The sequence below is a fragment of the Eumetopias jubatus genome, unplaced genomic scaffold (assembly GCF_037043125.1).
Source record: "Eumetopias jubatus isolate StellerSeaLion01/CBP00866 unplaced genomic scaffold, mEumJub1_p1.0 scaffold_6, whole genome shotgun sequence".
Taxonomy (NCBI): domain Eukaryota; kingdom Metazoa; phylum Chordata; class Mammalia; order Carnivora; family Otariidae; genus Eumetopias; species Eumetopias jubatus.
The window spans coordinates 8,490,826-8,518,537 of record NW_028274812.1 but is presented as its reverse complement, the minus strand read 5'-3'; the positions used below and the strand labels follow the sequence as shown (position 1 = coordinate 8,518,537).

Below are 27,712 nucleotides of genomic sequence, written 5' to 3'. Positions count from 1 at the left end.
GGAGGGGCCAAGGGAGAGGCAGACTCCCCAATCAGCAGGAAGCCCAATGCAGGACTTGGTCCCAGGACCCTGGGATCATGACCTGAGCTGAAGGCAGACACTTAACTGACTGAGCCACCCAGGCGCCCTATCCTTCCAATTTTCCATATAACTTGGGACTCATTCCAAAGCAACTCATTTTTTTTTTTTTTTTTTACAGCTGCATTGTTTTCCATTGTATGGTTTTATCATGTGCAACCAGTTCCCTGTTAATGGACATTCGGGTTATTTCCAAACTTTTGTTATGACAAATGACACTGCAACAAGTAACCTTGCCTACATGTTGTTTCTATTTGTGGAGGTGTATTTTCAGAATACGGTTTGGGTTAGAAGTAGAATTGCAAGATTTAAGAATAAATGCAAATGGCATTTTGGTACTCCATAGGTCTTCAGTCATTTTTCCATTGCCACGAAGAAATTTATGAGCACTGTTTCTCCAGAGTTTTGTAATTTCAATGCGTATTTCCATTATAAGTGAGGACAAACAGTCTTTTATGTTTGAGGACCAGTGCTATTCTTTCCTGTGAATTGTCTGTTCACGTTCTTGCCCAAAAACTCTTTGGATTTTGGTCTTTTCCCAGTTTTCAAGATTTCCTGTGCTGTAAGTTGCAAATATTTTCTCCATACTGATCTGACTTACTGGGAATATACCATGAACCCTTTGACCATCTGGAGAACACGCCAATCTTATCCTTATAAATCACCTCATTTCGGGACAGCTCCTTTAAGGATAAACACTTTTAGTAAAGCCGGATAAGGGAAGATCAATCAAAAGAGTTACCTGGCCCCTTGTAGTAAGTGTGAAAAACTGTTTCACGCTTGGCAGGTAACACCATCGTTCTTACGCAACGGTCTGGGTGACACAAAGTCTTGCGTAATGGAGCATATTCAAATTACAAAACGTATTTCATAAGGCTCATTAACAACTCACAGGGTTCGCCTTCCCCGCGTTTCCGAGAGTTTGCAAGGTGCCCCTAGAGCTGCTGACATAGGCACAACCCCCATCTGCTAGACAATAGCTCCTCCGTTTAGCCTCGGGATGTCAAGGTGGGGATGAACCAAGAAGCCGGGATGTTGCGTTTCAGAAGACAGAACACTGGTTTCTAAGCTTTCAAGCAACAAGGCTAAGCGAAGCCTGAACTGACCCTACTCTCCACCCACGGCCTAGATCCTGAGGTTGCACCTGGCCCGCCAGCGCGCGGAAGCATCACCGATGCATCCTGCACCACAAACCGGCCAATCACGGGCCGTCTGGCCCAGATTCCTCCGCCAGAGGCTCGCCGCAGCCGCAGGTGGCCCGGCGAGCGCGTTCGCCCCGTGCCGCCAATCGCGACCCCCGCCGCCCTTCCCGTGATGCCCCGCGGCTGACCTCCGACCTCGTCGCCCACCCCCTCCTCGCGGCCCAATTCTCCCCCCGCCCCCGCCGAGTTTGCAGGGCTCCAAATCTGCGGGGCCTGCTACCCAAGCGCAACTCCTCCCTTAGCGCCTGGAGGCTCCGGGCGAGCGCCGTCCCTTCGCCTCTACTCCCTGCAGCGGGGCCCAGGGACGGGCCGGTGGCTGCGTCCGCATCCGTGAGACGACTAGGTGAGTGGGTCGGGCGCAAACATGGCGGGGCGGCGACGAGGGCGGGCGACGGCTGCGGCGCGTTGGGGCCGGGCTGCGCGGCGGGCGGGGCGGTGGGCGGGGCGGGGCGGGGCGGCGGGCGGAGCGGGAAGGGGGTGGGGCGTCGGGGCCTCGCGTCCTCCCTCAGCGCCATTTTGTGGCAGCGAGACCCGCAAATAAAGGGGAGCGACGGGGCTGCGGCGGTAGGAGGAGCGCGGGGGCCGGGGGTAGTGAGGTCTGGCGGTCTGGGCAGCGAGCGGGCAGCGCGGCCTTGGCCTATGTGACTGGGCGGCGCCGGCGCGGCCTCCGTCTGGAGAGGTAGGTGCGGGCCGCCGGCGGGAGCGGCCGCGAGGACCTCCGGGTCCCTAGGGCTGAGGCGCGGCCGGCCCGGGAAGGGGCGGGCAGAGCTCAGAGGGTGAGTCGGGCTCCCGGGCCCGCCGGCCTCCCGTTAGCTGCGCCTCTTTCCCGCCTGCGGGGACACTTCCGCCGTCCCGAGGCCATTTTGCCTCCATCCTCCGTCCCGGGGGCGAGGTGGGCGCTCCCGCGGGCCGGCGATACCGGGAGGCCGCCCCCTCGGTGCACGTCGTGTCCCCGCCTCTATGTCGCCCTCTCCCACCTCTCCTCTGGATTCCGAGGACTGGCGGCACTAACGAGTTCAGCAAGGGAAGGAAAGCCGTGTTCGTTGACCAAATTTCACGTCGCGCAGGTTATTACTGCAGCTGCATCCTCCTGTAGACTTCCATTTTTTAAATGATGGCATACGTTCCGAGTAAAGAAAGAATTCTGTATTAATTCTGTAGGGGGAGGTTTTCGTGCAATTTTTAAGTCTCGTCTTGGGTCTCTCTAAGGTTATTTGATTTTTGAAAACCGTATTTAGTTAGTGGAGGACACAGTGGAAAAGTCCAAGTTCTTGTTTGGATGAAGTCAATTTGATCTTAAAGGGCTGTGTTACATTCCTCAGTAACTGTGTTTCTGAAGTAGAAAGACGGTTCTTTTGCCCTGGGTAGAAGAGTATTTCCAAGAGAGTATTTACAGTTTTGAGTTGTCCATCTAGTTTTGCATTTCTTAGAATTTAGCTAATTCCATTACTGAGGAAGATAAGTGGAAGTCACGGGTCTGTCACGAGTTCTCGTTTTTTAATTTTTTAAGTTCTGACCATTAAGTTTTCTGTGATAGGTGCATCTGTTGACATTCAAACCCCCATTAAGAAAAAAACTCACGTTGGAAAATCTTTTCAAGATACCTAATTTTATTTACTACTGTCGTTCAGTAGCACCTGATGAGGCAAGTCGGGGAAAGAAATTGCAGTCCACCAGGTGGCATGTGCTAAGGATGAAGTTAAATTTTAAGGGTTTGGGTGGGTGTATTTGGGGAGTTCTTTTATTTTAGATCTTACCATGTCTTAAACACATAGCTATAGCCAAGTGGTAGTATTTTCACTTCCCAGTGGTGGAAGTGAAGCATAAATTTCTAAATCCCAAAGGAGGCAAGTAATAATAAAAGTGTGTCCCAGGCACTGCTGATGTTTTACTTCGCTCATCAGAACTTAATAATATCTAGTTTTACTGATTCAATTTTGAGTCATGCCTGCTCAAAATATTTTTGTGTGTTAGGAATGAGTTGGTCTATATGATACAGAAAATCTCTACAGTGTGGAGACAAGAGCTGTGATTATGTTTGTACAGGGCGTTACAGGTTGCAAAGCCCTTTGTGTTCTTGTATGTGTGTAGTATAGAATCTCCTTGAAAATATCCTGTACTTGCTGGTCTTAGCATTTTCATATAATTGTATGGGTTTTTTTGTTTTTAAAGATTTTATTTATTTATTTGAGAGAGAGAGAAACAGCACGAGAGGGGAGAGGGTCAGAGGGAGAAGCAGGCTCCCTGCTGAGCTGGGAGCCCAATGTGGGACTCGGTCCCAGGATTCTGGGATCATGACCTGAGCTGAAGGCAGACGCTTAACCAACTGAGCCACCCAGGCGCCCCATATAATAGTATGTTATCTTGCTCTTGAAAAAAGTTGACTCTTAAAATTTTTAAGTTGATGGGTCTTTTAGCAAAACAAGATCTAGATAGTGTTTGGTTTTATGTTTGTTTGTATTTTTAAAATTATTTCCTACTTTTTTGCCTCTAAATGTTTTCTGATACTCAGCTTCTCAGAAAAACTTTTAAGTATTCCCATAACCGTATATCCCAGTGGATATTAAGCTGGTTCATCAAGCTAGAACTGGGTGCTATAAATAAATATTCTCCACTCTTGAACATGTAGTTGGTGGAATTTAGTTTAATTTTTAAAAATGCACATTAAAATTATCTTTTGATGTTGATATTTTATTTGAAAAATCCTTTGTGTAACATTTTTATGGCACTTCAGCATTGAGATTTGCAGCACTTTGTAAGGCAGGCAAAATTGGTATCTTTTTTTTTTTTTTTTTTTTTTGCTGATTTGGAGACTGCAGCCCAGAGTTAAGTGACTTGCTCAAGATCCATTGACTGATAAGAATCAGGAAAAGGTGGTCGTCTGATTCCTAACTGTAATACCCTTTTTACTATAGAGCCAAGGTTGTTTGCTGTTGGATTATTAGTTTTTTGAGTTTAGTTAGGATTAGTTTCAGTGAGGTACGTGCTTTTTCAAATTGTGTTGGCTGGTGTTCACCTCTCTAAGAGAGAACTGAGTTGCATAACTTAGGATCATAATGCTAAGAGCCAGGGAAGTGTTGTGATCTGGGATGCTAGGCACCTAGCCAACTGAAACTGAACTCTCCATCGTAAAGTTTTTGTCAGTGTTAAAAGACATCAAGAGTACGTAGTGATTCTGAGATCTGAATTTAAGAGATTATCCTGAATTAATGCATGTGAATAACTAAAACCTTCACATAATTTTAAGACCATGTTTTAAGCAATCTTAAACCTCCAAAAAGGTAGCCATATTAGCCAATTTTAAGTTTTTTCTCTTTTGCTTTTCTGTGTTCTTTAGTTAGTTAAGCTTATTCATTATCGAGGATGGAAGAGTGGAAGAATAATCCGTCTTCCTCAGTTCCCAACTTTAGAGAGGTGCTGCATTTGGGGTCCTAACCCCCAATTTATTAATTAATAGCTGTTTTGACCAGAGTTAATCATTTAGTGACTCATAATCATTTTCATCATCTGGAAAATGGAGGCTAACTTTGACTTTGAAAAGTTGTGATTGTTAAGTGTGTGACTCATAGCAATGAGTATATACTCATTTTTCCCCCCAAGACTCAGGATTCAACTCCAGATATTTCAATTACTCCATTTTTCTGATAAAAAAACAGATCTAAGAACCTGGGATGTACACTGTCTTCATGAATCTAGAATTGATTTTAGATGACTGTTGTGCTTTCAGTTGTAATTTAAAGGTTGCCTTGGGGAATAATTTTCTTAGTATATTCATGCAATGTGAAAGTCAAATTTGAAAACCAAATTTTATTTTGACTAAATAGTTGAATGTTGATACTTTTAAATTTAAACCTGTTCTAACTTCCCTTTTGCCAAGCTGCTTGTTTAACTCTTATGGCATATTATGGACTCTGAAGGAAAGATTGATTTTTCAGTAGCTAAAAATCAGGGAGGAATTTCTTTCAAAATGCTTAACCTTTGAATTCCTAAGTGACATATTCTATAACATGTGGAATGACATGTGACTCAGAGTCAACATGAAATGCAAACCTTTATACAAAAACTGCTTTTATCTTTGGCGTATGCCACAAATTTATATTTATTTTTATAAAGAAAATATACACATTCTTTGAGCGATGTGTAATTAAAATTTGTCCACCATCAAACTTTTTAGAAGAGAATATAAACCAGTGTTTAAAAAATTTAAAACCTTGCTGTTTAGAGTTTTAAAGATTGGAGATCACCAAGAATTCTGCAGTGGGGCTTAGAAACAAAGACAGGAGCAGGTGTAGGTCATGATCCCAGGGTTCTGGGATCAAGCCCCACATCGGGCTCCCTGCTCACAGGGAGCCTGCTGCTCTCTCTCCCTCTCCCACTCTGTCTCTTTCTCTCTCAAATAAATAAATCTTAAAAAAAAAAAAAAAAAATGACAGGAGCAGCAGGTCTTCATTGTTATCTCAGCCTTTGAATTCTCCCTTCAGTTTCTTCAAGAAGTAGTGATTGAGAGTCTTTGTTTTTTTTTCATGGGGAGAAGGAAACTAATAATTGCTTATTTTGTGCTAGTCACCATATTAAAGATTAATGTAGTTTATCTTTAGAAGTAGCTGAATAATTTTGAGCCTTGGTGGTGATAATCCATTTTGGGATGGGAAACCGACGCTCAAGTTCTGTGGCTTTTTTTGTTTTCATAGTTTCCACCTTCTTATAGAAAAGCAGGCTTACTAGTTCTTTCCTGTGTTTCTTAGTCCTTTCAATGCCTGTTAAAAACAGTAGCTTATTTGTTGCTAATAAAGCTTGCAATTAGTTTTACTTTAATGGAATAATTTAGATATGTATTAAGGAAAGAATGAATTAATAAATCTGGGGAAAGTGTCATGTTGTAGAAGCATTTACTAGTTTATAACTGGAATTTATATTGAGTAACATCCATAATGCTTAAGTTTTATAACTAAAATTTTGAGTAGCTATAGTGCCCGTTAACTAGTTAACAGTTAGACTCTCCACAGTGGTAAATTTTCAAACTGTCACAGCCTTTTACCACAGTATCTGTTACATTAGGTTTCACATTCTCAAAATTTTACAGTAGGTCATCATGGTTATTTTTTGGGGAAAATTATATTGGGTTATTTAGCTCACTATTAATGATTTCAGTAGTAACTGAAGCAAATTCATTTGTTCATATTTCCATTCAGCATATGTTTGAGTGCCTGTTGTGTACTGTGGCATTAGCAGTGAATGAAACAGCTCTCATGGAGCTTATTTTATAATTGGGAGAAACAGTATGTAAAATACCAGATCATGATAAGAACTATGAAGAAAAATAAAGATTGATGTGAGGGGATAGCAGAGGTTTGGCATGCACTATTTTGAGTGAGATGGGAGCCTTTAGAAGGATTTAATCAGGTTAGTGACATATATGGGTACACATATACTAGTTAAATTGGCTAAAAGTTCAAATGGCTAGAATCGATGTTTACCTATTATATTTAGCTTAGACAAATGGGAAGTTCCAAGGAAATGCCAGGCTTGAGGTTGCAGTCAAGTAGAGTGAATGTACTTTAAACATACTAAAATAGAAGTAGATCTCTGTGGGGATAAACATGGTGAAGGTTTGTTTCCCAAATGATTGGAATCACTGGTATCATGTTAGGATAGTCACTAAGGCGCTGTCCATTACTTCTAACAGAGTATAAACTGGGCAACAAGAAGAGGTCTAAAGTAAACAGGGACCAATTTAAAGGAAAAAATTAGAAAAACCTACAGACCTTAAATCGTAGAAATATGGTTATGTCTTTATAGATATTGGCCAGAGACTTGGTCAGCTTGATTAGCTCAGAAAAAAAATTACATACTCAGGTTTTTGCTTGCTGCATCCAATGATAAGATTATTAAAGAGGGAAGAATTAAGCCAGAATTATATGATCAATTTATGATTTTTTTCTAAAATGTACTGATTTCTTCAACACAGTATATCTAGTCTGAAAATGAGGTTTTAATGGCAGTTTATGAATGGAATATCTGATTTACAGAGTTGGGATGGTATGTAACATAAAAAATGGTATCGGAAGATTATCTCCTTTTGAGGAACTCAAATAATATGAAGTCCAGTAGCTTTTAAAAATTCAGTTTTACACTATAAATTCTTTGGCTAATTTTTAAAAAATTGTATAATTGACATGTAAGGTCAGTTAGTCTCAGGTGTACAACATAATGGATATTTGTGTATTCTGTGAAATGTTCACCACTTTAAGCCTAGTTACCATCTGTCACCACATAGAAAAAAGTTCTTACTTTTTTCCTTTTGAAGACCTTCAGGATTTATTCTCTTAGCAACTTTCAAACATGCAATACAGTATTATTAATTATAGTTACCATGCTGTACATCTCTTGGAATTTGTTGTAAGTAAAATGAATATATCTTTTTTTTAGTAAAATGAATATAAAGGAAGTGTAAAATATAAGGGGAAGATTCATGACAAAGCTGTTGGAAATAAAACCTAGGAATAAATTTAAATTAGCTTGTGTCCTTATTTGAATATTAGGAAGTAGAAGTGTTTTCAGTGAGCATAATAAAGTTAATGAGAGTTCTGTTGCATAACCTATGTTTTGCTATTGTTAAGTCAGTTTTGTATAAATTTATGAAACTAATTTGAGATACAAATTCTGTGGCATGAAATTAAATAGTGTAGGAATATTTTATTAAGGTGTAAATATATATCATATATCTAAGCATTGTACAGTAGTGAATTATCACAATGATAGAGTCTGTCTACCTTACTACAACAACATGATGTTGTAAAAGGAAAGGCTTAGCAACTGGAACTATACTTCATATCCTTTCAGCAAGATGCCTGGGATACTGCCTGAGGTCAGTGTCTGACTTTAGCACAGTGATGTCACTTCTGTGAGATTTGTCTTTCTTATAGGGTGGTTGTAAGAATGCATTGAAAATTTACATTTCTGTCAGTCCTTTGTAGGAATATCAAAAGGAATGATCAACTTTTTTTGCAAAGGAATTTTTTTTAATAACTTAAGAACAGCGGTAATGTAAGGTGTTAACAAAGGAGAAAGGTGGGTTTGGAGTATACAGGAACCTTGTAATATTTTTGTAACTTTCCTGTAAATCTAAAACTGTTATTAAATAAATAATGATTTGGTCAAATCTGAGTTCCCTAATAAATTGGTTTGGCAGAGCCGCTATTTCTTGTTACTACCTTAACTGGAAGAATATCAGTTGAACTTCTTCTCTGCCCCTTTTTCCTAGGATTCAAGATGACCAACGAGGAACCTCTTCCCAAAAAGGTGTGTTTTGTTTTTTTGCCCACAGTTTTTAAGTCCTTGGTGGGGGGGCAATCAATAGATTTGAAAGGACTTTTTATTTGCTTATTTTTCACTCTCTTGCGTTATAACACTACTAGCATTGTGGGTGTATAATGTGCTAGATATTTTATCTTGTATGCAATGTATTTTTAGAATATTTTCAGTTTTTGGAAAACTTGTGTTATAATTTATCTCTGTGGTCTACTCTTAATTTTTGCTTTGTGAATATTTCTACCTACATAACTATAAATGTGAAAAAAGATGTCTTCACGAGTTGTTTATAAGTTACTTCTTTTCTTTTCTTTCGTACTTTTTAAATCCCTTTGGTTGTAAGGTAAAACCACTTCTTTATTTTTCAACAGAAGGTTATAGCTAGTTTGTAGATTCTGCTTTCTTCTCTGAAGTTGTTTTCTAGTCTCATTTTCTCCCTGTTCTATTTCCCTAGCTTCAGTTTAGTCACTATTAAACACACACACACACACACAAACACACACTCTTAAAGTCGCAAAATAACATAGTTTCTGAAGGTAATTTATAATTCAAATGGGAAAGCAGGGTATGAGCTTATTAACAAGTGAATATTTAAATGAACAGTTTAGATGGTAAGTAGTATGGATTTGTCTTAAGTTTTGAAGTCGAATTATTCATGAAAGAATTTTACTGTGTTTTAATAATCAGAATTAACTGTGTGCTTTCTGTTAGATTTTTTTTTTTTTTAAAGATTTTATTTATTTGACAGACACAGCGAGAGAGGGAACACAAGCAGGGGGAGTGGGAGAGGGAGAAGCAGGTTTCCCGCTGAGCAGAGAGCCCAATGTGGCGCTCGATCCCAGGACCCTGGGACCATGACCTGAGCCGAAGGCAGACGCTTAACGACTGAGCCACCCAGGCGCCCCACTTTCTGTTAGACTTGTAGTATATTTTGGTACAATGATTAGCTCTCTTCTATAATAGTACTATGCTACTGGTTAGTATTAAAATTTGAAACAAGTTTCTTATAAAGGAAACTAATAAAGCATTAATTTTATACTAAAGCAGCAGAGGTGCTTCACCTTTACAATCTTCACTTGGTATAGAGAAATACTTAATATTTCTCAGTTTACAAAGCAGTTTCAGCTAGAATATTGTGCCCATTTTTAAAAACTTTTTATTTTGAAATAATTATTGATACACCGAAAGCTGCAAAAAAATGTACAGGGGGTTTTGTGGCACTCCTCATCCAGCCTCCTCCAGTGTTAATCTTGCATAACTATCAGACTTCTTACATAACAATACCAAAACCAGGAACTTGACATTGATACAATCCAGTTTAACACGGGCATATTGTGTGTGTTTTGATAGCTCAGTGTAGCTTCATCACGGGTAACTTAGTGTAACCACCATCACAACCAAAATAGTTAACTGAAGCATTACCACAAGCTTCCATTTTGCCAATCCTCTATAGCCCCATCCATCCCAAACCCTTGGCAACCACTAATCAGTTCTCCATTTCAGTAATTATGCTATTTCACAAAGGTACAAATGAAATCAGGCAGTATATGTAACTTTTTGAGTTATTTTTTTCCACCCAGTATAATTTCCTGGAGGTTTATCTGAGTTGATCCATAGGCTTTCTTTTTAATGGTGAATCTAGTATTCCAGGGGTATGGATGTATCATAGTTTAACCATTCACCTGTGGAAAGACATTTGGGTAGTTTCCAGTTTGGGGGCTACTACAAATAAAGCTGTAAACATTCATGTACAAATTTCTGTGTGAAAATAAATTTATTTGTTTGAGATGTATGCTTATGAATGCAACTGCTGGGTTGGTTGTATGTCACATCCATTTTTAGTTTAAAAGGAGTTGCCAAAATATTCTCCAGAGCAGCTGTACCATTTTACATTCTCACCGGCAATGTGTGAAAGTTTGGTTTCTCTACATCTTACCCCAGCATTTGGTGTTACCACTATTTTTTTAAAAGCTATTCTAAAAAGTGTGTAGTGATAGCTCATTGGAGTTTTAATTTGCATTTCCCTAAGAATGATGCCTATATTAAAGATAGTGTACCTTTTAAAAACAATAATATAAAATTTTTAAAAAAACAATAATATGTACTGGGCCATTTAACCTGGGGCTCTGGAGAGGTTTCATATTATTTCAGCACAGAGGTCCTTTGGGAGGGACTTTGTGTATCTTCAATAATAAGGGTATTTCTAATAACAGAAATGAGCAATTGGACTAAAATAAGATCCTGTCTTTATAAAAAATATGAAGAATATAAGAGCCAGTGGTATTTAATATTTTAAAAGTTTTAGGAAGAGCAGTCATTTCATATTTTAATTTTCTTTATATATAGGTTCGGCTGAGTGAAACAGACTTCAAAGTTATGGCACGAGATGAGTTAATTCTAAGGTAAAATGTTCTTTTATCAAAAATATAAAATGCTTTCTATAGAATATATTGTGATTCTATCCTATAATTATTTTCAAGTTTGTTTGGTTTTTAACATTAATACATCCTCAAATCATTTAATGTACTTTTTGAACGCACTTTCTATGGTCTGTTTCTTCAATAGGTAAACACTGAGGAAAGCATAACACTTGAAAGAACTAAAGTACTAGCTTGGGTAACTTCTAGATTGCTAGATAACCTCAGTTTTTCTTGCAGAGGGAAGATATTCAGAATTTTACCTTAAAGCATTTGAAAGACCCTGCTCTTAGAAAGCTTTCAATTTAACAAATACGTAGACTTGTTTTGATGTCATTATTTTTTCCTTTTCTGATTAATGTGTGAAAAAGTTGTAGTCCTAAAGGATGACATGTTTAGTTATGGAAGAAATACATTATTTACTGAGAGCAAAGTTACTCTTTCTCATAACTGTGACATTGGTCAGTTCGTATAACTATATCCATTTTCTCCTCTGCAAGTTAAGGAGTTGAATTAAATTACTTTAAAAGGTTACTCCAAGCTCTGAATTTCTGTGGTTATCTTATAAATGTCTTTTAAAAGCTGGTGGTGAAGAACAGCATTAAGGGTATTTCTTTTTTTAATATAAAATGGGATCAACACATCTTTTGTGTTGTGTAACTTAAATTTGTTCTTTTTACATTTTATTACTTTGGGTGATAAGTTTTTTAGATGATAATTTTTAGATACAAAGAAAGTTTTTTTCTTTTTTTTTTTAAGATTTTATTAGAGAGAGAAAGCACAAGCTGGGGGATGGGCAGAAGGAGAAGCAGGCTCCCTGCTGAGCAGGGAGCCAGACTCCAGGCTCAGTCCCAGCACCCTGGGATCATGACCTGAGCCAAAGGCAGATGTGTAACTGACTGAGCCACCCAGGTGCCCCAGAAAAGGTGTTTTATAAAATAGGCAGGTGCAGATGACATGTTCCATTGTTAAATAGAGTCTGGTAATTTCCCACCTTCCTTCGCTACTCATATTGTGGACAAGCTCTTTATCGTCTTCATGCAAAGGACTGTTTTTTCATTGCATACTATTTTCCCATACATGAAATTTAAATTCTTAGTATTCTAAAACACTTGTCCTCTCCTGCTGAGGTGTAGACCCTTGCTTTGATATACTGCCGCTCACGTGTTGATACTCTCTTTGTATCTCTGGTTAGTATGTGTAGTCTTTTTCTTCATTTATTTGTAGGGAGAGAAATCAGTAATATAATCTTAATAAAATTTCATAGTAGCAATTTTTTATATTAAGTTACCTTTAAGGTTTTTAAGCCCTGCAGTTTATATTCTTTAACTTCTTTTAGGGACTTCTCATGTGTGACTTTTTTTTTTTTTTTTTTTAAGATTTTTTATTTGAGAGAGAGAGAGCACAAGAAGGGGGAGGGTCAGAGGGAGAAGCAGGACACCCTGCTGAGCAGGGATCCTGATGCGGGACTTGATCCTGGGATTCCAGGATCATGACCTGAGCTGAAGGCAGTTGCTTAACCAACTGAGCCACCCAGGCGCCCCCTCATGTATGACTTTTAAGTGAGTTTTTCCCCCTCGTTAATTCTCTTGGTGATTTTAAATCAAGTGCTATTTATCTAACTATTCTGTGTTATCTGTCATTTTGAAAGGATGCTCTTGGTTGAGGGATGGCTGGGTGGCTCAGTGGGTTAAGCATCTGCCTTCAGCTCATGTCATTGGGATCAAGTCCCACCTAGGGCTCCCTACTCAGTGGGGAGACTGCTTCTCCCCTACCCTCCCCCCCTGCTCATGGTCTCTCAGATAAATAAAAATCTTAAAAGAAAAATAAGCATGCCTTTGAACAGTAGTCTTTATGTAAAGCTTGGTATTATGGAAATTTTTTTTCATTATATTGTAATATTAACATATCTCATAGCAAACCTGTCAAGGTTACTAAGGTTTTATAGAAAGATTTTCTAAAATCAAAGGTACGTTGACCCTTCAAACAGATTTGAACTGTGGGGGTCCACTTACGTTCAGATCTTGTACAGTATAGTACTTCAAGTGTATTTTCTTTTTTTTTTTAATGGTTCCTTTTTCTAGCTTTATTGTAAGAATGTAGTGTATAATACATATACAAAATGTGTGTAATTTAAGTGTTTATATTTGTCAGTAAGGTTTCCTTCTGGTCAACAGTAGGCTATTAGTTAAGCTTTTTGGGGAGTCAAAAGTTATACACGGATTTTTGACTATGCAGGGCTTGTCACATCTAAACCCCCACCCTACATTGGTCAAGGATCAACTGTAAATTTTGATTAGCTGTAACTGAAGAGCAGCTTAAAAGCATAGCTCTTCAGTAAGCAGGATAGCAGAATTTTAGTGCATGTTACTTTTTGTTAGTTGCTTAAACATAAGACTAGGGACCTTGTTTTCAACAGTAATTACCAAACTCACATAGCTTGTATTTTGAGGGTAGAGGAATATAACAAGGAAGAAAGGTTCCTTCATACTCTGATAGTATATGTCATTTATGCAGATTGTTTCTGCCAAGTAGGTGTGGTTTAAAGAATAGTCCTGGAAAATAGTATATTCTCCCTTTTTTACAGACAAAAATAAATACTACTTTGAACCACTGCTTTGGCTTTATGGTATTTTCACAAAAGAGCCAAGATAAAGAACCTTTAAGTTCTTTATAATTAGGCACGTTTCTTAGGTTCCATTTGTTTGAAGCAGACAGCATATCTGAAAGTAGTAATAAGTTTTGTACTTAGCTTTTGTAATCCAGGCGTTGTGCTGAGCCTCAGTGATACAAAGTCCTGTAAGACATATGAACTGACCCAAAGGAGCATACTTGGTATATTCTTAGCAGAGAACACTTTTTTTCTGTATTTTCTTTTACCTAGTTTCTGTAAGTTGAGAAGGAATAATGAAGTGGCTAATTTTATTATTGGTTAAAAATCATATAGTGAAATTCCTGGCATTACTTAAATTTATAAGTTTATGTGTGTAATTTTCTAGTATTTTTAATAAAAGGAGTATCAGTGTGACAACTAATACATGAATTTATTTTTGTACTAGATGGAAACAATATGAAGCATATGTCCAAGCTTTGGAGGGCAAGTACACAGATCTTAATTGTAAGTTTGAGTTTTAGCTTCCTAAAAGTTATGCGACTGTCTCCTTTTAGATTTTTGTTACAGACACAGGATAATTGGTTTTACTAAGCAATTGTAATTTTGTTTTTTTTAAGTTTTTATTTAAGTAATCTCTACACCAGTGTGGGGCTCAAACTCATGATCCTGAGATCAAGAGTCGCACGCTCTTCCAACTAAGCCAGCCAGGTGCCCCTAAGCAATTGTAATTTTCATTCAAGCATTTTGTTAAAGAACTCTCCCAAGCACTCACTATATTGCTGCTACAAAATAGATGAATGAGCCATGATCCCTCTTCTTGAGGAATTCCTACCCAGTCATTTGGGGAAAACCCGATATATAATAGTTGTATAATAGCATGATTGTTTTAGTAGAATTACATACAGGTGTCTGAGAGTAGAGATGGGGAAATACACAACCACTTGAAACTTTCCTTGATGTGTCCATAATTCCTTCCACAGAAGAATTGAAAGTGAAGTATGAGTTACTGGTTTTAGAAAGGAGGTACATAGAAGCAACACACAAATTCTGAGAGCTTAATGTGTAATAATAGGGTATAGGTACATATTTACAGGTTTTTCAAAACCTGAAAAATAATACCAACAAAGTTTATTAATTTCAAACCATTTTAGTTTTTGTCACTTTTCACTGGGTTAGGAGTAACATACTATTTGTGAGTGTACAAAGCAGTATTGTTTTCCAAGTTCAGAAAGCTTAATACCCTGAAATTTCAATTACTGTATGACTATATTATAATCCATAGACATTAGTATTGTGAAAGCTTTTTTTTTTTTTTTTTACAATTTCCTTTATTTGACGGAGAGAGAGACAGGGAGGGAGCGAGCGAGCACAGGCAGGGGGAGCAGCAGAGGGAGAGGGAGAAGCAGGCTCCCCGCGGAGCAGGGAGCCCGAAATAGGGCCTGATCCCAGGACGCTGGGATCGTGACCTGAGCTGATGGCAGACAGTTAACCAGCTGATCCACCCAGGTGCCCTAAAAGCTTTTTTTTTTTTTTTAAGATTTTATTTATTTCAGAGAGCTTGCGCGTGCATATGCGCGGTTGGGGGGGGCAGAGGGAGAAGGAGACAGTCTCAAGCAGACTCCGCCCAGAGCCCCAACCCCATGTGGGGCTCAGTCTCACGACTCAGAGATCATGACCTGAGCTGAAACCAAGAGGCACATGCTCAACTGACTGAGCCACGTAGGTGCCCCAATATTGTGAGAGCTTTAAGTGATAATTGTTTATGCAGTTACTGGCATGTTTTCATTGGATAGGTTGAAAACAATATAGTCAGGACATTGTGGACATGCTATAGATGAAGATAATGACGTTCCCCGTGTTCTGTTGGAGGTAGATTGTACAGTAACAACATAATTCTATGTAGTATTAGGTGGCTGTAGGCCACTCTAACACCGCTATCTCCTAAAAGAGCACTCATGATCAAGAACAAATTTTATAACAAATTGTTATAAAAGTAGGATAGAAAAAAATTTAAAAAAAAATTAAAAAAAATAAATAAAAATAAAAAAAAGTAGGATAGAAATTAAAGACTTGATGAAATTTTTTGCCCCTGCTTTTATTCTTGACAAAGGCAATCAGAACTTTATTTTGGGTAGGTCATTTTGATCTTGAAATTATATTTCATAATGTTCTGGAATTTTTTTCTTTTATTCATCAGCTAATGATGTAACTGGGTTAAGGGAGTCTGAAGAAAAACTAAAGCAACAACAGCAAGAGTCTGCTCGCAGGGAAAACATCCTTGTAATGCGACTAGCAACCAAGGAGCAAGAGATGCAAGAGTGTACTGTAAGTATTTCAAATGTTTTAGGTCTTTTTGAGGAATTGGTTTTTAGTCTGCATTATTACATGTATTGGTAGTTAGCTAATTTTACAAACTTAATAGTAATTACAAACGAACATTTTGTTAAGGTAGATAGGCTTTGAGCTATAAAATGCTAAAATTTTGGTAGATCACCCCATTGTTGGATTATAAAATTTTTTTTGGCCAAGAAGTTAAAAGTTTTAAGTTATTCTCTGAAATTTCCATGATACAAGAATCAGTATATTGATTCAGATATTTTTCTTGATACCTGAGGGCATAAGAAGCATTTGCTCCTTGCTAAGCAAACTCTTTCTCCTCTGCTCTTTTTACTTCTCTGTGTATAAAACTTTTTGTTAGTATGAGTAACCTCTTCCATATCTGCTTTTAATGTTACCGCTTTCATTTGTAATATTTGCCATTTCTACATAGATCTGAAATCTAGTGACATATTTGATCAATTGGCTCTGGTTGAATTTAGGTTAAGTTATATGCTGTCTTCAGTAGTCTTACCTATTCCTTTTTATTAGTATTTGTATATATGTTATGTAAAGTAGAGGTAGTTTTATCCTTGTTCTAAATTTGAAAATCTGAAATTTTTAAAAAAATTATTTAAAGTAATCTCTACACATAATGTAGGGCTCAAACTCACATCCCCAAAATTGAATTGCATGCTTTGTTTTTTTTTTTTTTAAATAATTTATTTGAGAGAGAGATCATAAGCAGGGGGGAGAGGCAGAGGGAGAACTGGCTCTGCTGAGCAGGGAGCCCGATGTGGGACTCGATCCCAGGAGCCTGGGATCATGGCCTGAGCCGAAGGCTGATGCGTAACCGACTGGGCCACCTAGGCAGCCGAATTGGATGCTCTTCTGACTGAGCCAGCCAGGCGCCCCAAAAATCTGAAATTTGCTTGAATTCTTTGTGTAACCTCCATTGATCTGATAATACTGTTTGTTAGATCTAATGCAGAAGGCAATATTCTGATCATTGGAGACTCTGATAATATTTGGGGCACACTCCTATTCCTAATTCTTTTCTTACCAGTATAGTGTTCTTTAGGGCTCAGTCAGAGTCCTTTTATTTCTTAAAATTTCTTTTCTCAGTAATCACACAACTTCAGTTTCTGTAATTTAAACTCTTGACCATCCCAACCTTTGGTTGTTTTTTTAATCTGGACACATAGTTCCAGGAAGTCTTGCCCAATAGTTAGAATATAATTTTTTCTTTATTTGTAACTCCATCCCTTCAAAAAAAATTTTTTTTCCCTGTTAGATTTTCATATCTAATGGAGTGGGTACTATGTCTCTAGAATACCGAGTTTTAAAACTTTTTAGTTCTTTTCTGCTTTTTCTGGTATTAATAATTCTAGATTCTACCTAGTTTTAGGTCTCTGTTTGCATGGCACTCTGCTACATGCTTATCACATGCAAAGGATGAATCTTACCTTCAAAGTGCTACCCGCTGGTAGAGTGTGAATGGATCATGTCAGTAGTATTATCTGGTAGCACCAGTGTGTCCTGAATTCTTTCTTCTTGGGTCCTACTGTTGCGATTCTAGTTTATGTACTTTTTTTTTTTTTAAACAATGGTTAGATGCCATGCAGTGGATGGCGATGCCTTAACTATATATGTGTTGTAAGGACTGAGGGCCTGTTCCATCCTTGTCAAGGGGAGTTTTCCTTTTATACAACACGTAGTTCTTATACTTCTTAACACTAACCTAGACAATATATGCTCTTGACTCACTTCTGTGATTCTCCAGCTATTTTATATATACTCTGGCAGTTTTGATCGTATGATGCCTGATAAAAGCCTTTGGTGATGCTCCATCACCCTTTTGTCTTCTCATCCCAGGTTTTTAAGGCTGTTTGAACAAGAACCTACCCATTTCCAGTCATATTTTTTACAGCTCTCCCCTGCACAGGTCAGCTGAACAACTGTTTTCAGTTAGATACAGAGTAAGGTTTTGCAGAAAGGGCCGCAGGAGCAAAAACACAAGGAAAGGGCAAGATTATATGTGCAGATGAGGGCAGGTCACTTTGTAAACCTAAAAAGTAACTATGTCAGTGTTGGAGAGGCATGTTTTCTTTAGGGATCCCAGGCCGTGTTGTATATGCTATATGATATGCTTTATTCCTGTTCAATTATTTTAGCAACTGGTCTTATATTGAATAAACAGTTGTACTTTTTTGTTTAAAATGAGTTACTTTAAAAAAAAAATCTCATTAAGCTAAATAAAAATTATTTCTGTTTGTTCAGTGAAATAGTAAATATATTCCCAATCCAGATATTTGTATTTTTTACTAAATTTATCGTGGAAATTAACAGTTTATAAATTGTTAACTTTAATCCTATTTAAGCCTTAGTGTGCAGCAGGATGTTGAACCAAATCTACTTTGGGTGTGAAGAAAGTGATGCATTTAATGCTAATAAACTGTATTTCATATTTTAGAAATGTATTTTTAGTGTGCTAGTAAGTAGTACAACTGAAGTCGAAATTGAAGGTTTCATATGTAAGTAGAGGGGTTCTGGTGTGGTGGAAAAAGCCCTAGGTTGGGAGTGAGGAGGCTTGAGAACCATTTTCTAGTCTCAAGTCTCAATTCTGGCACTGAACTAACTGTATCCTTGGACAACTAGCTTATTTAATTTCAAAAATAAGCAGTTTGGATTTGGTCAGGCACATTCTACCTATACAATTCTATGATTCAAATCTACTCAGAAGGAAAAATTGAATATATTGATTATGCTGCTGTTTATAATGCTGTGATGTCAACTCATGTAAATATAAGCATTATATATTTTTAAATTTGGAAATACAAATATGTATTATAAGTTATTTTTTACTAGGTGTATTTTTTAGGAGATATACATAGAATAATTTCCATAGATACAAATTGGAAAGAGTAAATCGCTGTACTTTTTTCTTTTTTTTTTTTTTTTTTAATATTTATTTGATAGAGCACGAGTGCACAGTTGGTCAGGGCAGAGGGAGAGGGAGAGAGAAACTTCAGTGGGGCTTGATCTCATCACCGTGAGATCATGACCCTGAGCCGAAACTAAGAGAGTCAGATGCTTAACTGACTGCGCCACCCAGGCACCCCTCACTGTACTCTTATATAATATTTTACACATGGCTTTTTTCTAGTGGGTGTCAGCATTTTTAGGAAATACAACAGTGAATTTTTTTTTGGTATCGTTTTAGTTTCAAAGTAAGATGTAGCCTTTCCAGATATGGAAATGCAATCATAGCCTTAATTCCTACATGGATAATCTTAAATAGTTGTTTATAATTTGTACTTTTCTTAGAGGATATTAAGATCAAAGGGGGAAGGACTTAAGTTGGTAAATTCTGTGAACGAAAGGGGTTTTGTCCCACCTTCCTGTGTATGTATTTTTCTTTGATTTGGTAGTAATTGTTTTTTTTGCTTTGTACAGACTCAAATCCAGTACCTCAAGCAAGTCCAGCAGCCTAGCGTTGCCCAACTGAGATCAACAATGGTAGACCCAGCGATCAACTTGTTTTTCCTAAAAATGAAAGGTGAACTGGAACAGACTAAAGACAAACTGGAACAAGCCCAAAATGAACTGAGTGCCTGGAAGTTTACGCCTGATAGGTAAACAAATCATACTCCCCAGTCAAGACTTCCCTGACAGTCCCACTACGAGAAAGCTGTGGTGGGACAGCCAAGTACTCGTTTCCACACCAAGACTCAGACTTTTTGAGCCAAAAAAAGCCACATTCTTATACTATCCAGCTTGTAATGGTTAATGTAAAACTTACCAGATGAACCTTGTGTTTCAGCTTTTTTCTCTTCCCCCTCCCCTTGCTTCAGAGGCCTGATGGCGTCGGACTATTCCGAAGAAGTGGCCACCTCCGAAAAATTCCCCTTCTAGAACATGTAGACACTTGAGAAATGTTTCTGTTTGAAGAAAATAGAGGGAGAAACAGAAGTTTTAAGTCTGTGGCACACTGTGTCTTCAGACAGTTTGGAGGAATGAAAACCTAGAGATTTAAAATCATGAATTGAACATGTAAAATTCCAGTAAAATGTAAAAATGGAATATGCATCGCTCTTAACCTTGAGCATAGTGACTTAGAGACACTGTATATCAGTTTTGCCAATAAGACTGTGGACTTCGTGATTGTTGTTGAACTTCTGGGTCAAAACTCAAATGAGGTGAATTTTGCCTTTTAAAGAGTTTATTTGCTAAGAACCAATTTAATAATAGTCACGAGAGAATCAAATAATAGATGTCAGTACAAGTAGTTCATATATTTAACCATTTAGTTTGGGGCTCTATATTACTTGATTGAGCCTTAAATCAATGTGGTTTTAATCAATGGTTTGTTCTTTGAATGGTTGCTAATGCTGTAGATAATCTTATTGAGGACTGTACAAACAAAAAGGTGTGGTATCAAACTTCAGGTTGAAACTGTTTGAAGCATTATAAACATTCATTTCACTACTAGATTGTATAAGGATATTGGCTGTGATGAGACTCACTGCATTATTTTTTTTAGTAGTGAAATTAAATCCCCATTCCATTCAACAGGCACATGTTGAAAGAGCATTGTCGTTGGTGTTAATGGGGGAATGTGTTTCCTTCATTGTATTTGGGCCTTTTGTATTGCACTCTTGATATTAAATTAAATGTGCCTTGAAATAGTTGTTTTTTTTTTTTTTTTAAGTTCAAGGAATACTATGATGATTTTGTTGTACTTTTAACATTTTGATTTGGGGGGCTGTGGAGAGCAGATTGATTTTGGAAAAATTGTTGCTGTGCTCTTCAAAGTGAAGGAAAAGGCTGTGTCTCATTTTTAAAGACCTACGTTTTTCCAGCTGGTATCATAAAAGACAAGGAGACTTGACACTTGTTACTTTTTGACACCTTGTCCCAGGATATTGCAGTAGAAATTAATGTGGGACAGCTTCACAGGGTGCCTACCAGAAGATTGGGGAAATAATGTATTGGAACTGTGGGCTGGCCTAAGTGAGACATTTTGTGAATTGAAAAAAAGGTATAGTGATCATTTCTAGCAAATTCATTTGATCATTTAGATAAATGAGGCATTATTTTCTTCATGCTTCCATCCAATCCTGGAGGTGAATTTTTTTCGTCAGATCATTCTATAAGTCACCAGTGCGAATTTTCACTTGGTGATAATGGAGTCTAAGATGAGTGGAAGATATATGTTCCAGATTGTCCCAACGTTTAAGTGCAGTTTTAACAAGGGTGACTTAAGTTCTCTCTTAACCATTCAAATCAATTGTAAGTATCTTGTATGTTTGTGCTTTAGGGAACTGATTGTGGGGCAGAGGGTGGGTTGAAGAAGTGGTTTGTGTGACTTTACAGCAAGAAATCCGCTTCTAAAATTCTCACTATTTGTGGGGTTGGAGGGTAAGTAACCAAATCTGTTTGAAATTAGCTTATTGTGCCACATTAAGGCATTTGCATATATTTTATGCCATTTAAGATCACAGTAGAAATGGCCTACGTATTTTTAGTAAGTCAAGAAATAATTCATAAAATGTATTATTAACATGTACTCAGATTTATTAGCTAGCATCTTTCTTTGCCGCTTAGGTAAGAGTCACTGTGAGGTCTGTGGATTTTTTTCTTCTTACTGTTAAAAACGTTTTTTAATAAGTTAATACAGGCTCATGTGTAAAATTGGAACAGCATGAAGAAAGATGGAGACAAAAAGTGAGAGTCACTCCTGGATGTGACCTTTCCTTCCCCAATCTGTTCTCCAAGAGCAGTAACCACTGCTAAGTTTCTTGGGTATCATCAAGATTATGCATATACAGTCATTTTATAGATACCGATTTTAAACAAATGTGAACGTACATAACATAGATGATTGAAGCTTGGCGTCCCCCCTCCCAACACACATTTTATCCCTTTCACAGTTTTTTATCTTTTAAGTACATTTAGATTACTTAATTTTTAATGGTTACATAATATTTTCTTTGTATTAATAAATCATAATTTAATCACCTGTAAATGGATTTTTGTTCTGTAAAGAATAGGCTATAAACGGTACTATAAATACATCATTAACGTGAAACAGTGCTCAGTCAGTACTGTGTTTGGAATAATTAAAATAGAATGGGTTGTGGGTCCCCCCCCACATACACACACTTTCTTACTCTGTTTTAATTTTGAAAGAGAAAGATTGAGTTATCTTCTCTGCTTTAGTTATAATATTCCATACATGTAACACTGCATATATTTTAAGAGCGATCTATTTCAGTTGTTTTGACAGTTCTGTTTTGCATTTAATCATTTAGGTAATTTTGTGTACACCTCTCAGATATCTTGGCCCCCTTCCTTGTGATTATAAAGCAATGTATAGTGTCTGTTCTTTTTCATAAATCTTTCTCTCAAACTGTTTCCTTTCATATTTTCTTTGGAATTATTTGATTTTAGGAATGGGTTGGGGGGGTTTGTAATTAAAGAAAATTATTCCAAAGACAGTTACTTGTAATTGAACTCTTCTCATTTTGGGGGATGTGATGAACACAACATAAATCTTATATGACATGGTAAAATGACAAAATATGTAAAGAACAGTTTTGTTAAGACTTGTAGAAGTGATAGGATTATCTTAGAGCAGGCCTTTATAAAAAGGTACTACAACTATGAATGAAACATTTTTTTGCATTCACTTTATGATAGACTTTATATGAGATTAAGTTAGGTCACAAATTACTGGTTTTACAGTATTTTTTTCTGCTCTCAAATTCATAGAAGGATTTTCAGGTTAGTTGGAGAACGTTGATGCTATATAGACTTTGTGTAAGAAAACAAAATTATGGGAGCATGGACAGTAAGGTGGGAGGAGTGCCACTACCTGACAGTAGTACCTCTCTCTGAACTCCCTCGTGAGACTTCTAAACTGTTCATTGGAGGCCAAAGTCTGAGGGTGCTAATGGGAAATGGCGGGGAGGGGAGTTGTCTGGAGCTACAGTTGCAATGAACAAGAACACCAGCTAAAGTTGCCATATAGAGAATAAAACCCTTAGCAAGTGCTTTCACCTGAGGCTGCTTTGAGCAGCAGTAACCCAGGTTTTACTGTACCACAGATAAATTTAAATTACCAACTTTTGCTTGAATTACATTAGGGTAGGATATGTACTATGGGTAAAAAAAAAAACACCTTACAACATGGAGTCAAAAGAATGAGAATCATTTACAAAATGCTCTCATTTTAAGTCTGAAGGCCTTTGGTAATCAGGTTCAGATGCATTCTGAAGTGATATATCAGACGGGTGAAAGCCCCGGTAGGTGAAGGAAAGAAAGTGTCAGCAAAAAAATTCTCTAACCAGTTAGGTTAGGTCTTTCTGAACTTAACACCATCAGAAGAGTATCAAACTGTCCCTGGTGGAGCATGTGACTCTTGATTTCGGGGTTGTGAGTTCAAGCACCACATTGGGTGTAGAGCCCACTTAATTTTTTTTTTTAAATATCAGGCTGTCCTAGTCAAGTATCAGGTAACATCACAATTATGTACTTAAATCAGATCCCTTTAAAAGTGATCATTTCTCTTGTTATCGTTGAGTCTAAAGAAAAGGCAAAGTTTCATTGAGGACTGTTATCAAGGCTTTTGATTGCATTTTTGCAGTTGCTGTGTATGTGTGTGTAGGTTCTATAGAAGGTTGCACTAATACTTGGTAACTAATTTGTGGAAAGTTTGGTGCTCCTAATTTGGCAGATACTTAACATATTTACATTATTTGTGATAAACAACCCCAATCTTATTTTCCTGTTCTAAAGGTAATCTTTTATAACATGGATAAAATCTTAACCACATATCAATATTAAATTTTTAAAAACTTGTGTTACAGTTTAAGACAGCTCAAAAGTATATAAAAAAGTTAAATGAGGGATTAGTGGATGGAAATATTCTTAAGGCTCTTTTTAAAAAGGCTTTTTAGGGGCGCCTCAGTCAGTAGAGCATGTGACTCTTGATCTCAGGGTCATGAGTTCAAGCCCCACGTTGGGTGTAGAGATACTTTAAAAATATTAAAAGTCTCTAAAAACAATTATTGACTATGCCTCATTTACTGCAATAAACATTCTTATGACAGCTGCCTATGAAGAGGCACCCTCATCAAATGCTACTTTTTAGCAACAATAAATATACTCTACGTTATTGCATTTACCTTTTCAAGAACTTTTCTGTTCCATGAAACTAAGTACCTTAGTGTTTTATTAATATTGGTATATCTGAGGTTTGCATTAGTTAACTGGCTTGTTTCCATTTCAAATGATAATTTGGGATGAAAATAGTTATCAGAATCCATTACTAGTGTAATAGAAAATGTGGCCATTTGGGTACTTTTTGTTTAGGGTTTATTTTTGCTGCTGTATTGGCAAAATACTGAAATGCAGAAGATGGACGTGTTCCAGAAAAGAAGATGGTAATTATAGGGAGGCAGCTGCCGTGACAGTTACATTCTGTACGTGTTAACATCTATTGCTGTAATAATTGCAAGCAAACAAGGTTGTAGACACTTGTCTTCATTTTATGATGGATGGCTCTTTCCTTTGCAGCCAAACAGGCAAAAAGTTAATGGCGAAGTGTCGAATGCTTATCCAGGAGAATCAAGAGCTTGGAAGGCAGCTGTCCCAGGGACGTATTGCACAACTTGAAGCAGAGTTGGCTTTACAGAAGAAATATAGTGAGGAGCTTAAAAGCAGTCAGGATGGTAAGGGTTTTTTTGAAAAGTTTGGTTAACTTTGCACTGGCTTTAAAAAATTTGCCAGGCATGAATATTAATAGATTAGATTCTGTATGTACTAATCTGTGCCAGTGGTCCTGAAAAATTACAAATGAAACATTTCTAGTTGAGTCAGCAAAGCCATTTAATTTTAGTGGTCCTCCCCCCCACACACACACTCTTGTTTATTGTGCAAATTTCATAAGTTTTTGGTTTTTGGGGGGGTGGAATTTGGTGAAAGGCTGTTTATTACTAAGGCATTACATATATAAATTCAATATTTAAAAGGGGGTTATCTTCACTTAACCAATATTCTAACTGTAAGTCTTAGAAGTATTTGGCTATTTCCAGTGGTCTAAAAATACAGAATTAATTGTACCTGTTAAGGTCCTGTTTAGTGAATAAGATGTAATATTTAAATTTGCTAAAGATAAACTGGACTTAATTGTCAGCCACTGCCGTCCCCCTTCTTCCCCCGCCTTTTTTGGGGGGGCAAGTGTAGCTGTGTCCCTTCTGTTTTTTCTCTTTTTGAGGAAGATGAATAGTAACTAAAATATCTGAACTCTGGAAATAAAATTGAAAGTTAAGGGGTGCCTGCCTTTGGCTCAGGTCATGATCCCAGGGTCCTGGGATCAAGCCCTGTATCAGGCTCCCTGCTCAGCGGGGAGCCTGCTTCTCTCTTGTGCCCTCTGCTTGCTCTCTATCAAATTAATACAATTCTAAAAATAAATAAATTGAAAGTCAATGTATTTGATAATTGCAAAGATCAGTAGTCAATATGATACCTTTTAACGTACCTTTTCAAAGTGATAGTTATTAGCTCTTAATATTTGTAAACATAGTGACTAGGAGATTTTGTATAGTAGTCAAGGACTTTCCCCTCTCCCAAGCCTTTTTAGGACTTAATGGACATGTGTATTTTATCAGTTTTCAGCAGTTATTTTCTCTAATTCTTGTTTTCGTTATAGCATAGGCCTCTTTGGAGTGTTAGAGTAGAGGACCCACTGCTCCCTAGGGCTAAACCTGCTGTGGAGCTGAGACAAACACTGGCTGGGGGGGTAAGGAGAAAGGGAACCAGCCATGTGGGCCCCAGGTAAACATGTGGAATGGATTTGGGGGATTATAATCAGTTGTATGTGGCTAGATGGTTTGAATCAGTTTTAATTTGGTTGCTTTAAGGTATTTTAAGCATGTCTCCCCCACTCCCCACCCCCGAAAAACCCAAACTCATTCTTAAATGGCTATTCTTAAATTGCAAGCAAAAATTTTAATTAAAATATTTCGTGATTTTTAGAATTGTATTCGTTCACTTAAACATGTATTGACTGGCTTTGTGACAGACACTAATATTTTAAAATATGTTCTAAATCTTTAAAAAAATAAAATATGTTTAAGAGATATTAAAGTAGGTTTGACTCTCCTTTGCACAGAACTGAATGACTTCATCATTCAACTTGATGAAGAAGTAGAGGGTATGCAGAGCACCATTCTAGTTCTTCAGCAACAACTGAAAGAGACTCGCCAACAGTTGGCTCAGTACCAACAGCAGCAGTCTCAAGCTCCAGCCCCAAGTACCAGCAGGACTACATCTTCTGAGCCTGTAGCACAGGCAGAGGCCACAGGTAAAGACTGCAGTCGGCTGGCCAACGGACCAAGTAATGGCAGTTCCTCCCGGCCGAGGACGTCTGGGTCTGGATTTCACAGGGAGGGGGACACAGCCGAAGATGACTTTCCTTCTTCTCCTGGGAATGGTAATAAGGCCTCCAACAGCTCAGAGGAGAGAACTGGCAGAGGAGGTAGTAGTTACGTAAATCAACTCAGTGCGGGGTATGAAAGTGTAGACTCTCCCACGGGCAGTGAAAACTCTCTCACACACCACTCAAATGACACAGACTCCAATCATGACCCTCAAGAGGAGAAAACAGTGAGTGGGAAAGGTAACCGAACTGCGGGTTCCCGCCACGTTCAGAATGGCTTGGACTCAAGTGTAAATGTACAGGGTTCAGTTTTGTAATATTTTTTCCAGCAAATTTTTATACAGTGTCATTTAATTTGGGAGAGGATACTGTCCAGGAAATTAATGCATACTTTTGTCACAATTTGCCTTTTTTTGTGGGTGTGGTTTTTTTTTTCTCCTCCTCCCCCCTTTTTTTTCCCTCCCCTTCTTTGCTTCAATACCTCTGCCACTTCGGAAATTGTAACAGTTAATTACCTTGAATGTTGCTAAAAGGACATTTTGTGTAGGGTCAAGTTATTTTTATATGAGTTCATGTGAAGTTGTAAATGGAAATCTTTCCTTAAAGTATAACACAATGCTGTCTGTATAAATATGTGTCTCCTAGAACCTGTGCTGTGGAAGGGCATTCTTACTCATGCTGTTACTATATTTACGCACCATTCAGACTTGTTAGAGTAGATGTGGGTTTCTGACTGCCAAGTTTGCCCAGTACAGTAGTTTTATCACTAAAAGTTGGACTTGCTGATGGAGTCCTATAGTAGTTTCAGTGTTAGATACAGTTTTTTCCACCATACATCTGTGCATTTTCTCTTTAGGTGACTGAATGTTTAAGAAATTTGTGTGCATAGTTACTCAGTTTTTATGAACTGTTGTATCCTGTTAATGCATATTGCTCTGTGACTCCAGTAGATCTTACCTGTACTGACCAAACCTAAATAAAGATTTTTATTGTAACCGCTTGCATTCGTTTTTTTATTTGTTTGTGTGTTTAACTGTTGTCATTTATTTTCATTGAATTGCTGAATTTCTACTCATTATCCTTCAACATACCACAATGGTGAAGCTTATGTTTATGCATCAATTTTGATTGTGCACATAATTTTTAAAAAAGGTATGCTTTAGGGCGTTTGGCTGGCTCAGTTGGTGGAGCATGGAACTCTTGATCATAGGTTGTGTGTTACAGCCCCACATTGGGTATAGAAATTACTTAAAAAAATAAAATCTTTAAAAACAAGTATGCTTTGGGGCGCCTGGGTGGCTCAGATGGTTGAGCGTCTGCCTTCCGCTCA

The 27,712-nt window shown here is 37.7% G+C and overlaps 1 protein-coding gene and 1 pseudogene across 3 annotated transcripts; one reads left to right on the top strand and one right to left on the bottom strand.

Annotated features, from left to right (window-relative positions):
• The first annotated feature begins 986 nt into the window (after positions 1 to 986).
• On the top strand, positions 987 to 27,377 carry WTAP (WT1 associated protein). 3 transcript variants are annotated; one of them, XM_028103196.2, is made up of 8 exons: positions 987 to 1,623; positions 8,545 to 8,582; positions 10,938 to 10,993; positions 14,068 to 14,126; positions 15,820 to 15,947; positions 19,395 to 19,573; positions 24,519 to 24,673; positions 26,116 to 27,377. In XM_028103196.2, the coding sequence occupies exons 2-8, from the start codon at positions 8,553 to 8,555 to the stop codon at positions 26,697 to 26,699; spliced, it is 1,191 nt and encodes a 396-aa protein (XP_027958997.1). In that variant the 5' UTR covers positions 987 to 1,623; positions 8,545 to 8,552; the 3' UTR covers positions 26,700 to 27,377. The 3 variants fall into 3 exon arrangements, with proteins under 3 accessions (XP_027958997.1, XP_027958998.1, XP_027958996.1); XM_028103195.1 differs by lacking the exon at positions 987 to 1,623 and adding an exon at positions 1,788 to 1,959; XM_028103197.2 differs by lacking the exons at positions 987 to 1,623; positions 24,519 to 24,673; positions 26,116 to 27,377 and adding exons at positions 1,787 to 1,959; positions 19,793 to 20,626.
• Positions 17,537 to 17,652, bottom strand: LOC114209376 (U6atac minor spliceosomal RNA; annotated as a pseudogene).
• Positions 27,378 to 27,712: the final 335 nt, after the last annotated feature.

Excerpts from the sequence above, each read along its gene's own strand:
- WTAP (XM_028103196.2), top strand. The coding sequence starts at position 8,553 with ATGACCAACGAGGAACCTCTTCCCAAAAAG. Across the intron at positions 14,127-15,819 it reads CAAGTACACAGATCTTAATT|CTAATGATGTAACTGGGTTA; the intron begins GTAAGTTTGAGT and ends TTTATTCATCAG. Across the intron at positions 19,574-24,518 it reads TGGAAGTTTACGCCTGATAG|CCAAACAGGCAAAAAGTTAA; the intron begins GTAAACAAATCA and ends TTTCCTTTGCAG.